Genomic DNA, 13,185 nt, shown 5'->3' on the forward strand with positions numbered 1-13,185 from the left:
GGGGAGGGACCTCTGTGGAGTATAGTGCCATAGAGTCCATACTCCAAAACAGCCATTTTCTCCAGGGGAAGATCAGTTGTAATTCTGGGAGATCTTTGAAGGCTGGCTTATCATGACAGCTTATCCTATAACCTTAACAAAGCTTGAGGGAGACTGGAAAGTGTTATAGATATGCAGGGCTTTTTTCTGGAAAAAGAGCTTGTGGAACTCAGTGGGTTGCCCTTGGAGAAAATGGTCACATGGCTGGTGGCCCCGCCCCCTGATCTCCACACAGAGGGGTGTTTAGATCGCCCTCCGTGCCATGTGTGGAGGGCGATCTAAACTCCCCTCTGTCTAGAGATCAGGGGGCGGGGCCACCAGCCATGAGACCATTTTCAAGCAGTTCCGGAACTCCGTTCCACCACGTTCCAGCTGAAAAAAAGCCCTGTAGATATGATACATAATAATAACTAATTCAATACGTCGCCTCTTGTGGTCACAACGGATTGCAAATACACAGATTTTGTTAATACAAATCCATGTCCCTTCTGGAACCAGTGGAAAATAACAGAACAATAAATCCAGAGGGATCCTGGTTAAAAAATGTTATGAATCCCAAGTAAACCTCTTCTTTGTCTCCATGGGCAGAGCAAAAGATGATGGAAGACCAACAGAAGTTAGATTAACAAATCTGTGCAAACCGTCCAGAGCTCAGAGTAAAATTGTCTCCTTTTCTGTCATGGAAGATGCTTTCGTGAAGCTCCTTCGGGGGAGAGAGGAATGAACGGTGTCCTCGCTCAGGGCATTGGCCAGCCTGGACAGCACAGTCATCTTAAACTTCTTGAAATCCTGGCCCATGAAAACATAAAGAATGGGGTTCATGCAACTGTTAGCAACAGCAATCGCTGTAACAATAGGGGTGCCGATCTCTAGTGCGGGCCTTAAGGCCGAGCTGTGTTGCGTTTCCAGCAGGTTGAAGACGTGGTAGGGGCACCAGCATAAGAAGAAAGTCATTATAATAGCAACAATTATCCTTAAAGGTCTTTTGGACTTAGCAAGGCGGTTCCTTCTTAGCCGGAAAATAATGATAACATAACAAGATGTGATAATTGTCATTGGCATGACGAACCCAGCCAGGAACCTGGTGACGTTCACTGTTGTCAGTCTCATGTCATGTAAAGGGCGATCGTTTGGAGAGTTGGGCAAATAGTAATTGTTAAAACAAATGGTGTTGCCTGTGTAGAGTTGTGTGGTGTCCCGAAAAACAAGGGAGGGGGAACTCATTAAACAGCCAAGCAGCCAGATCAGGGGAGACAACAAGCAGGCGCTTTTAGGATTTCGGTGGTTTTGGGACCAGACTGGGAAAACCACCGAGATGCAGCGGTCAATGCTGATGGTAGTTAACAAGAACACACTGGTGTACATGTTGAGAATGAGGAGGAAGGAGTTGACTTTGCACATGCCTCTGCCAAACACCCAGTGGAAGCCCAAGGCCGTGTAGCTGATCGTCAGCGGCAGGAAGATGTTGAAGAGGAAGTCAGCCGCCGCCAAGTTGAGGAACCAGATTGCATTGACTGACTTCTTCATCTTGAACGTGATGATTCCGATGACCAGTCCATTTCCCACTAAGCCCAGGAGGCAAGTGATGCTGTATATGGAAACGGTGAGAATTCGAGCGATAGTCTTTAAGTCATGCATTGAATCTTTTTTATAGACCTCTTCAGTGAAGGTGTATTCATGATCAGAGCCATAATAGTCATCCTCGGAAAAATTATTTGGGCTTATCATTGTAGTGAAGAATACATCTATGACCTGCAAAGAGAGCAAAGGATAGTGAGCAAGAACTCTGTGTCAATGCACAACAGTGCACAAAGATAAACTTAACCAGATATGAGCTGCCTTTCTTACTTGCTTCTCTACAAGCGATCAAAGAAATGTTCGACATATGTAAAATACAAATTTAAATATATTATAGTTTGGATTTTAATTACCTAGATGGTAATCAGTTTTCTAGTAGAAGCAAGTGCTTCAGGGTGCTAAAAAGTGAAAATGCTAAAAGCAAAGAACCTGGGTGTTGGGAGTTAGCAAGTGTTCTTCGTTCAGTCGTGAAAGAGTTAAACTGTTGTTGTGTTACTTAGTAAACTTATTTGCATGTAACCATTTAGCTATTGAGTTAAGTTTCCCACCATAGAAAGAGGAGTCTTTATGCTTATTTAAGATCTGGGATTCTCTATTGGGCAACCAGTTTATTGGGGGGGGGGGAGGCAATTAGCTAGAAAGATATACTGAAGTTTTATTGCTCTTTGTTCAGTCTAAGATGTAACAGTGTGCTTTAGTCAGTGCTTAAGTCTAATGTCCAAGTTGTAGCCAGATAGCTATTCTTTATTTTTTACCAATTTAACCTTCCCCCCCATTATCTAGTAAAGTATTTTATAGAGCTAAACATGGGAGTGTGTACTTAACTATGTCCATTGCAAATATTCTGCATTCTGCCAATTAATAAGCAACACTGGGCCCATCATACTCATTTCCACCATCCATAAGGCCAGCAGCTGGAAATGTTGCAAAGCGTTATGACGAAATCCAAGGAGACCCGGCTATTCTGCAGAGCAAAGCAGGCCGCTACCGGACTTACTTCTCCAGCTTCCCAGTCCCCTTCCCCCTCAAACTCACACTTAACAATGTCAGCACATTTGCTGAACTATATGAGACAGGAAGTCCTGATTTAGAAGGCCTCTAACTTCCTGAGTAAGCCTCTGCCAACATCTGGCCACCTGGAGTGGTTGGCCACCAAGCAAGCAGAAGCCTTCTATTTTTAAAGTAGGCGCTTGGCTCAGTCCCCCTATGCCACCCCTTGGCTGCACAGCTGGACAGAACAACTTGGAATAAGTGGGGTTGGCAGTGGGCCCACGTTGTGGTGTCCCCAAATAATCCCAAAGCGGCTTTGTAATGGAGGGTTCCTTTGTGTGCCAACGGAATTCTCCTGAAACAGCATCACAGATGGTGCAGAGAAGGTCCACATGTAACTGACTACTCTTGTCCCCCAAATTAAAACGCCAAATTAAAAATAAAATACCTGTGGCAAGAGGGAACAAGAACCGAGAAGCTGAAACCCTACAATTGCCTGCCTGAAGTGCCCCCCCCAACTCCACACAGATTGACTCGAAAAGACCAGAGCATGGTGGGCACTGCAAGCACTGCCCCCCCCCCTGGCAGGCCTTAGGAGGAGAGAGAGGAAGGGCTGTGTTTCTGTTAGGGTTACCAACCTCCAGGTGGAGCCTAAAGCTCTTCTGGAATTACAACAGACTTCCAGGTGACAGAGATCAGTTCCCCTGGAGAAAATAGCTGCTTTGGAGGGTGGACTCTATGGGATTTATCCCCACTGAGGTCCTGCCCCTCCACAAACCCTGTCCTCCTCAGGCTTCATCCTGAAATCTCCAGGAATTTCCCAGGCAGGAGTTGGCAACCAGGTTTCTGTGCACAAGGCTATTCAGAAATAGTAGCTATTATAAACTGCAAACAAATACCAGACACTATTGAGTTGGTCTTTAAGGTGCTGCTGGGCCTGGATCTTGCTCTTCTACAGCAGACCAACACAGCTACCCACCTGAAATACTGGACAGTTTGATTCTCAAGTCCAGATCCATATAGCTAAAATACTCCTTTTTCCCTAGAGTTCCTCTAGCTAGTGATGTTTTCACTGGATGCTTCATTTCTCCAAGTTTGGTTGCTGATTCTTGCAATTTGTTTGTTCCTACTCTGACGTTTCAGTGCTACAAACTGTGTAGTATATGTAAAATCATGCAAAAATTATATTGGAAAACTTTAATGTTAATGGGAAACAATCATTTTTGAAGCAGGAGCAAATGGCAAGTAATAAAGGCTCAAGGAATGAATTCATCAAAGGGCAAAACAAAGTCAGATCTGGGATTTAAAAGGCAGGGCAGCAAAAAAAATTTAAAATCTCTCATTTACTAATCCAGGTAGAGATTCTGGGATGGATTTCCCTGCAGTCAGGACTTCTGGAATCCTGCCTAGAGGTCACAGAACGGATCCACCGTCCACACACCTGCCTCTCCGTTCGCTCGCCTGCCTGCCAAATTGCCACCCCATCAGCGGTCATTATGAAACTTCAATTTACCTGAATGCGCTTGATTACTTCTCTCCCACCCCAGTCCCTTCTTCCTGTTGTGCCATCTCAAGCCACCTGGCAAAACCAGAATAAATTCTCTCAAACAGCAAGAAGAGAATAAAGAGAGCAAATGAGCCCAACAGATTTCAGAATCTGGTTTTTACTGTTGCATAATTTGGATTAATTTTGCCCATTAATGTAGATTTTCCTCACAAAGAGATATAAAGTCTGGCTTCACCCCCGACAAGCAAAATTTCCTCCTTATTGCTGCAATATTCAGGGCTGGTGAAACGGAGCCGCTTCACTGTTAGACTCTGCTGTGAGCCAGGAAGTCCTGAGTGCAAATCTTGCCTCTGCCACAGACTCACCATGTGTCCTTAGACAAGCCACTTTCTCTCTCAGCTGCATCCTTGCCCCCAATATGTGGGCACCAATACTCACTGAAGGGCAGCACAGAACTTAGAGCCAACATGTGCAATTCAGCCGCTGCCATGGCACCACCCCACTGCAAGCTGGCCCTTGGAGCCTGCTTAGCTCACCTGGCTACAGCAACAGCAAAGACACAACTGGCAGAATTCCCCTCTCAGAGCCAAGCTACAAGTGACGAATGACACTTGCCTGGCAAGCGAACAGACTCGCGTGTATTCCTCCCTGTTCACTTGCTGTTCACTTGCGCTCCACTTGATCAAGTGGAGCGCAAGTGAACGGCAAGTGAACAGGGAGGAATACACGTGAGTCTGTTCACTTGCCAGGCAAGTGTCATTCGTCACTTGTAGCCTGGCTCTCAGTTTCCAGGCACAATGCCCCAGCCTCACAGATCCCAGCCCTCCCTAGCTTGCCAGTGGTTCACAGCCCTTCCAGTGGCCTTCTCTTGGTGTAATGTTGCCAGGCTGGGCCCTGCTTTCCAGGCTGCCAGCTGCCTGTTCCACATCCTTTCCCCCCAGAGCATCCAGTCCCTCCTGCTCTTTGGTGCTGTGAGGTTGTTCCAGAGTCCCCCTTCCCATCAGCCCCTTTTTGTCCTCGTTCCCTACGCATTGGAACATTCTATGATGATGCACCCGCTCAGCCTGCCTGAGTGCAATACAACACCACGAATGTATGCAAAACTCTTTGAATCCAGCCAAGTGTTGTATGAAGGCTAAGCAGTCTCTGACAATTGCTTGCACATAGGTGCATGCTTGCAGCTGCCGCCTGGGACATATACAACAATCCACTGTATACAGTCAATCACACTGGCTCCAATCCCTCAGACAGGGACTCTAACCTGAAGGAGTTACCAAAAGCATTTTTTAGATTACAAGCCCCCTCCTCCCAAGTCAAGTAAAGAAGATCAGCAAAACCAGAGCCAGCCTGCTACAAGAGACCCACAGGAAGTAATAACAGAATGCCACTGGTTGTCACCTACAGCTCACAAACCACTATAGTGTGTCATAAGTAACCCACAATCTCTCTCGGATAAGGCTTTTTCTCTTTCACAGGCCTTGTGGGGCAGGGCTTTCCTTTCCTACAGGTAGCCAGCCGCCCAACTTAAAACAGTTTCTCACCTACAACAACCATGGACCACCCAACAGAGACACAAACCAGGGACTAAACCCTATTACACTCCTAGATGCCAGCTCTGTCCCCCACATGCGCTCAGACAATACTGCTACGGGGCTTAATAACAGCCACTACGCCTTCCTGGACTTCTGCATCAGGGGCCAGCAGTGCCCTTCTACGAAATACATTGGACAAACAGCTATGTGAGAGAATCAATTAACATAAACTGGGCATAAGAGATCATAACATCCAGAAGCTAGTGGAAGATCATTTAAATATTCTTGAGCATACCATTACTGACCCGAAAATTGCTGTTCTATCCCCCAAATAAAAAACTTCAAAGGGAATATAAAACATGAAATGCATCAGGAAATTGCACTCTCCCCCTCATTCTGGCCTAAAGAAAGACTTGGATTTCCTTACTCACTGTAATTGCTCATAGCTCAACCAGATCTACTTTTTAGAGGCTTTAAATGGCTTGTCTTTAAATGTTGCATCAGACTGTAATGCTTTTTCTGACGTCAGGAAATTTTTCTTACGTTTCAGACTGCCTCTTCTGATTAGTTGAATTGATCCTACTTCCTTATCCTTTGATTACCTGTGCCCCAAGAGAGGCTGGGACCTCTGGCAGTACCCGTTATGAGCAGGGCTTTTTTTCAGAGGGAACGCAGTGGAACGGAGTTCCAGCACCTCTTGAAAATGGTCACATGGCCGGTGGCCCCGCCCCTTGATCTCCAGACAGAGGGGAGTTTAGATTGCCCTCCACGCCACTGGAGCGGTGCAGAGGACAATCTAAACTTCCCTCTGTCTGGAGATCAGGGGGGCGGGGCCACCGGCCATGTGACCATTTTTGCAGAGGGCGATTTAAACTTTTAAAAACTCCCCCCTTGTTCCAGCTGACCCAAAGTGATGTCATTGTGCGGTCCCGGAAGTGTGTGCACATTTTGCACATGTGCATGTGGTACCAGGGGCACCACTTCCCACCAAGAGTTGCCCCCTGTGCTAGCAAACCACTGAGTTCCACCACCTCTTTCCCTAGAAAAAAAGCCCTGAGTAACAAACAAATCCATCCCAGCCCTTTATATATAACTGGATTCACACACTCTCTGCTCCAACTTTGGGTTATTTAAAAAAATCTCCAAAATGATTTCCTTCCGATAAGTTATCTGAAGAAGTGACCTCTGGCTCATGAAAGCCCCTACTGGAGTCAACAGTGTTTCAGGTGTCTCTGAACATCGGCTGTATTTTGCTGCAATAGAGTAATAGGTCTCCTGCAGGTGCCAGGCTGCACATGGGCGAAATCAACAGCAGCCCGCACACGAGCTTTCTCTGTGGTGGCCCCTACCCTGTGGAACGGCCTGCCTGAGGAGGAGAGCCCCCACTCTCCTGGCTTTCCCCAAACAATGCAAAACCGAATTATTCCAAAAGGCTTTTTACTCAGGAGGGCTGTATTATAGGAGGGGATCTCAGATGATCCGCTAATGAGTTAGGAACCAGAGACCTCACCACTACGTTGCATTGGATTCCTGCTACTGCTGTCTTTGTGAACTTGCATCTAATTACCCTATGGCATTGTTTACAGAAATGCTCTTGATACTGACCGATCTCACACTGTGTAATCTGCTTCGTGGACTATAAATGACAGAAACAAATAAAAAATAAACCCAGCTGCCTTCTGCTTCTGCCAGTCTTTCCCTCCCTCTGAGCTGGGCTTTTGCATCTGTTCATGAAGGGCTTGCCTTTCTTTTGCTTAGCAGTTACGTAGTCCCGAATAAACCCTCCCTCCGAAGTCTGCACCTAGAAACAATCAAAGGTCCCAAAGCAGGGGTGGGTGGGAAGGGAGAAAAGCCTCCCCCACCATGTCAGAACTTCAAAGTGAGTCAAGTGGTGGCTATCACCAGCTTTTTTTGGATTTTGGCTCCGAGGCAGTCCGGGCATGTGATTAATGGCACTCCTACGCAGCTGTGGAAGGAACATCTGGCTGGTGCTGCATTCCTGGCGGTGATCAGGAAACAGAGTGTCCGATGGGGCGGCAAAGCGTCTGGTTCCTCCCTATGGCTGGACCTGGTGGCTCCTTTGCTTGCAGCCAAACCTTCTGCCCATCAATGTTCCCAATTTAGATCAAGGTACCAGGCCTCCTCTGGTTACATCTACCTTCCTAATGAGTGAGTCTTTTCTGGGCAAGGTTTTTCCCTCCCAAGGTACTGTTTATACTGGCCATCTCAGAAAAGTCCATTCCTGGAAAATGGATACACACATTTAGTCACTAAAAGACTTTGTTGTTATGATGGTCCCTTTTTAAGGAGAGAAGAAATAACACCAGGGATCCCATGAGCTGCGTTAGATGTGCCAAAGAGCTTGGGTGTGCCTGGTAGCAGGATGTGACTTTTTCCATGTGAACATAGATCCAGAGGAGTTAGCTGAGTTAGTCTATAGTAGCAAAATAGTAGACAGTCCAGTAGCACCTTTAAGACTAACCAACTTTACTGTAGCATAAGCTTTCAAGAACCACAGATATCTTCATCAGAAACATCATCAGATGCTTTCAAGAATCACAGCTCTCTTAGTCAGATGCAGTGTCAACTTTCGAGAACCACAGCTCTCTTTGTCAGATGCATCATCCGCTTTCGAGAACCACAGCTCTCTTCATCAGATGCATCTGACAAAGAGTGCTGTGGTTCTCGAAAGCTGACGATGCATCTGAGGAAGAAAGCTGTGGTTCTCGAAAGTTTATGCTACAGTAAAGCTGGTTAGTCTGAAAGGTGCTACTGGACTCCTTACTATTTTCCATGTGAACAGGAGATCTCGGGATTTCTGTTAGTCTCTGAAGGCCCATCTGGGCATGTGGCAGCTCCACTGAGCAAGGAAAACTGTAGCTAGCTGAATGGAACTTCCATGTACAGAGGCAGTACGCCTTTGAGTACCAGGAACTAAGCAGTGACGACAGGAGAGGGTCTATGACTCCCATGGCCTCTTTGGTCCCTGTTCAAATCCTTTAATTCTGCCTAGCGGAACAGAACGGACCTTTGAAGACGGAAAATCCTTGAAAGTAAGAGTTGCGGCATTCTTTGTCTGCGATTGCTGAGGAAGACTCATTGTTGCTGAAGGCCTTTCGGAGCTGTGAGCTTCATTGGTAGTGACCCACCCCCAGAGCGGCAAATCTGAGAGCTTGTGAATGCAGGGGCACAAGGGGAGCGGGACACGAGGTCTGGAACTAGGGGTCAAGCTACAAGTGACGAATGACACTTGAATGGCAAGTGGATCGAGTGGAGAGCAAGTGGAGGGCAAGTGAACAGGAAGGAATACACTTGCCGTCCAAGTGTCATTCGTCACTTGTAGTTTGGCCCTAGTGGGGAACAATGGGGGCAGCCCAGTGGGTGGAGTTTGGGAGGCTGCGTCTGCCTTCAGAAGCGGTCCTGCCCATCACTGCAGTTCCAGGAGGACCCAGAGCCCCACCTCGAGACTGGTGACCCTCAGCTGTGCTGCAAATCTCCCACCCCACTTCAGCAATTTTCCCAAAGTGGAAAGAGATGCAATCTTTGCTTGGCTGGAACTACAGCAAAGCTCGCAACCAAAATCCTCCCCCCTCTTTCATCACGTCGCTAGTCCTGATTTGACTTCAAGGGCCCGTTGCCTCTCCCCTCCGTTCCTTCCTTGCTCTTGCCATCCAGAAATTTCTCTCGGTCCCAATAAATGAAGTGTGAGGGCCAGACCCTCCCCCAGGGAGAGCAACAGATGCACGGACAGAAACAGGAGGCAGGACAAAGCGATAAAGTCAAATCGCACAAGCTGGTCGGAGACGGGAGGAACACAAGGACTGGGGCCGCCAGCATGACACGTTCCCGGGATGGGAGGAGAAGAGGGGACGTCCAGGGCCTGCTCACTTCCTTCCATCTGTCTCTCCTGGCACGCACTCCTTCGCAGCCTGGCGAATTGTCTCTGTCCCTCCTGCCTCCGTCAAGGGCTCCAGGCTCCAACATCGTTGCAAATGCATCTCAGAAGCGCACTGCGCTGTGACGGTTGCACAGGCCATGCCTACGTGGGCTCAATGGAAAGGGTCTGTGCCGTCCCCACGGCGGGGGGATTATTTCCATCAGGGGCGACAAAAGGTGGGTCACTCCCTGCCAGCTTTTATGGTTCTGGGCACTCTCACAGGGAATGCCGGACGAGATGGATCTGGTCTGATGCCACAGAGCACGTCATGGTTTCTCCCAACGCTGATTAGCTCGGCCACATCTGTCCAGAGAGCCTGAGCCTGCCGTTTTGTGGTGTAAATTTAGCACACGTAAGTGGCGTCCTGACTAGACGGACAGCTGCAGCAGACAACGCGAGACTGAAATCAGCCCAACTCGGACCGCTGTCGAAGGCTCCAAGGGACGTTTAGCACCAGTCCCAGGTCTGGCACCTCTGACTTGGCAGGCCTGCTTACAGCCCCCCTCTCACGCGCCTGAACAAGTCTCTGGAACTACTCTGGCTAAAGGGGCCAAGATTCCAGGGCAGGGGAAGGGAAGGGCTGAGCTTCCTCTCCCACTGTCCCCTCTGTGCTGGAAATTTGCCCCACCATTTTCCCGCTGTGCAGTGGAGGAGACCCAGGCCTGCAGCCAAAGAGCCATTCAGTCCCAAGTCTCAGGACAAGGGCAACCAAGAAACTCCCCCATGGCCAACTGAGTGCCATCAACAAAAGGATGCTGACAACAGACCTGTAGTCCTAAGCAAATGCTCTCTCATCAGGCCTCCTTTTCCCCTATCTGTAAAATGGAGCATGTGTCACTGTGTGTTCTGTGGACGAGTCAAACATGTTGTGTTTGAGATCCAGAGGAGTTAGCCGTGTTAGTCTGTAGTAGCAAAATAGTAAAGAGTCCAGTAGCACCTTTAAGACTAACCAACTTTATTGTAGCATAAGCTTTTGAGAACCACAGCTCTCTTCGTCAGATGCATCTGACAGAGAGAGCTGTGGTTCTCGAAAGCTGATGATGCATCTGACAAAGAGAGCTGTGGTTCTCGAAAGCTGACAATGCATCTGAGGTCACCCCAAGGAAGCCAGTGTGGTGCAGTGGCTAGAATGATGGACTAGAATCTGGGCAGCCCAGGTTTGAATTCCTGCTCAGCCATGGAAGCTTGCTGGGTGAACTTGGGCCAGTCATATATTCTCAGCTTAACCTACCTCACAGGGTTGTTGTGAGGCCAGAATGGAGGAGTGACGAATGATGTAAGCCACTTTAGGTCCCCGCTGGGGAGAAAGGCAGGGTATAAATGAAGTAAAATAAAATCAAGAAAAAAAAGAACAGGCCACAGCTCCTATCTATCCTATACATATGCTTCCTCCCTCCTCTCCGTGTGCCCAGTGGAGAGGCCTCTCGCAGTCTTCGGGAGCTGCCAGAGAGCTGGTCCCTGGCGAGCAAGGAAAGATGGTGAGCGGCCCCTCCCCTGGGCATGCGGAGAGGAGGAAGGAAGCCTAGGCATAGGACGTATAGGAGCTGCGGCCTGTTCTTTATTTCCCTACTCACCAGGGACCTGCAATCTGGCAGCTCCCAAAGAGAAATCTTCCTTATCTGTGCAGATGCATGATGTTCTTCTCTCTGTTTGTTTTCTCAAGTCATTACTTTCCAGAAGGGAGATAAGGATGTGTGCGGAGTTTCCAGGGCCTGCTTTGTGTACGCACCATCAGCTGCTCGGCATGAAAGGTATTTGGACTTAGAAAACAGGCCGGGAACAAATGTGGGTGTTGAGGAAGAGGAGGTGAGGGGATGGGCGGCACAAGAAGTGTCCCTGCAAAGCCTCCCGCCGCTCAGAGGTCTGGCGGGAATGTCCTTCCCTTCCCAGGGAGACCCAGGCAGAACCATTGACAGCTTGTTGTTTCGTGCCAGGCTGTCTGTCTTGTGGCTTGCCCACTCCGGCTGCAGATGGGGCCCAAGTAGGGTTACCAACATCCAGGTGGGGCTTGGATTTCTCCCAGAATTTCAAGTCTTCTCCAGACTACAAAGATCAGTTCCCTTGGAGGAAAGTCAAAAAGAGTCCAGTAGCACCTTTAAGACTAACCAATTTTATTTTATTGTAGCATAAGCTTTCGAGAATCAAGTTCTCTTCATCAGATGCCTGATCCGAACTGGTCAAATACAGAAGAGGAGGGGAGGGGAAAGAACAGGACATATATCACAAGAAGACAGAATGCAATTAGTGTGAAGGCAATCAAAACATTCCTTTGCTTGTAAATGTAAACATCTCCTTTTGGTGTGGAGTCAGTTTGCCGCAGTGAAGGTATACAATTCCTATGTAGTATAAGCCCTCGATAACCAAAGCTCTCCCTGCCAGCTGCATCTGACAAAGAGAACTGTGGTCCCCGAAAGCCCACAGGCACTCAGGCTGAGATAATTGACAAACAAAGCCCACACCAGGCGTCTCTGGGCTCCCCCAGACCACGCCTCTGTAAAGGAAATCTGTTACCTGTGATAATGTGATAACCATTCATAGTCTCTGTTCAGTCCCAGCTTGACAGAGTCAAATTTGCATATGAATTCCAATTCAGCAGCCTCCCGTTGGATTTTGTTTTTGAAGGGTTTCTGTTGAACCACAGCGACTTTTAAGTCTTTGGTGGAATGTCCTGGTAGATTGAAGTGTTCTCCCACTGGTTTTTGGACGTTTCCATTTCTAATGTCAGATTTGTGTCCATTTATTCTTTTGCGTAGAGGTTGGCTGGTTTGTCCAATGTACAGAGCAGAAGGACATTGTTGGCACATGAGGGCATATATCAGATTGGAGGATGAGCAGCTGTAAGAGCCAGAGACAGTGTAGTTGATGCCATTGGGTCCTGTAATTGTATTCCCTGGGTAGATATAGGGGCAGAGCTGGCATCTGGGTCTGTTGCAGGGCCTGGTACCTGTGCTGGTGGCCCTGCTGGCCGATTCATGATTGTAAGTGAGAAGTCGTTTAAGATTGGGGGGCTGTCTGTAGGCAAGGAAAGGTCTTCCACCCAGGACTTCTGAGAGAGAGGTATCATTTTCCAGGATGGGTTGTAGCTCCCTGATGATACGTTGGATGGGTTTGAGCTGGGAGCTATAGGTGACAACCAGTGGTGTTCTGTTGTTAGTTCCTTTAGGTATGTCCTGGAGCAGACTGTTTCTGGGTACTAGTCTGGCCCTGTTGATTTGTTTCTTCACTTCATTTGGTGGGTACTGTAGTCTCAAAAATGCTTGTTGTAAATCTCTTAAGTGTGAGTCTCGGTCGAGAGCATCGGAGCAGATACGGTTGTAACGTAAGGCTTGGCTGTAGACAATAGACCGAGTGGTATGTTTAGGGTGGAAGCTGGAGGCATGTAGATATGAGTATCGGTCTGTTGGTTTCCGATATAAGGTGGTATTTATTCGTCCATTATGTAGTTGTACAGTGGTGTCCAGGAAGTGTACCTGTTGTGTAGAGTGGTCCAGGCTTAGGTTGATAGTAGGGTGAAAGTTATTGAAGTCCTGATGAAATCTCTCAAGGGCTTCCTTCCCATGGGTCCAAATGATGAAGATCTCTGAACTAGACTCTTCCATGAA

At 48.0% G+C, this 13,185-nt stretch overlaps 1 protein-coding gene across 1 annotated transcript in view; it reads right to left on the bottom strand.

Moving 5' to 3' along the window:
• Positions 1 to 382: 382 nt before the first annotated feature.
• The window catches only part of CMKLR1 (chemerin chemokine-like receptor 1), a 34,104-nt gene continuing 21,301 nt past the window's right edge, over positions 383 to 13,185 (bottom strand). The window contains exon 3 of the mRNA XM_054996584.1: positions 383 to 1,791. Within this exon, the coding sequence (XP_054852559.1) occupies positions 691 to 1,791 (1,101 nt within the window). The 3' untranslated portion in view covers positions 383 to 690. The remainder of the gene's footprint in view (positions 1,792 to 13,185) is intronic.

This window comes from Eublepharis macularius, chromosome 13, assembly GCF_028583425.1.
Source record: "Eublepharis macularius isolate TG4126 chromosome 13, MPM_Emac_v1.0, whole genome shotgun sequence".
NCBI classification, from domain to species: Eukaryota; Metazoa; Chordata; class Lepidosauria; order Squamata; family Eublepharidae; genus Eublepharis; species Eublepharis macularius.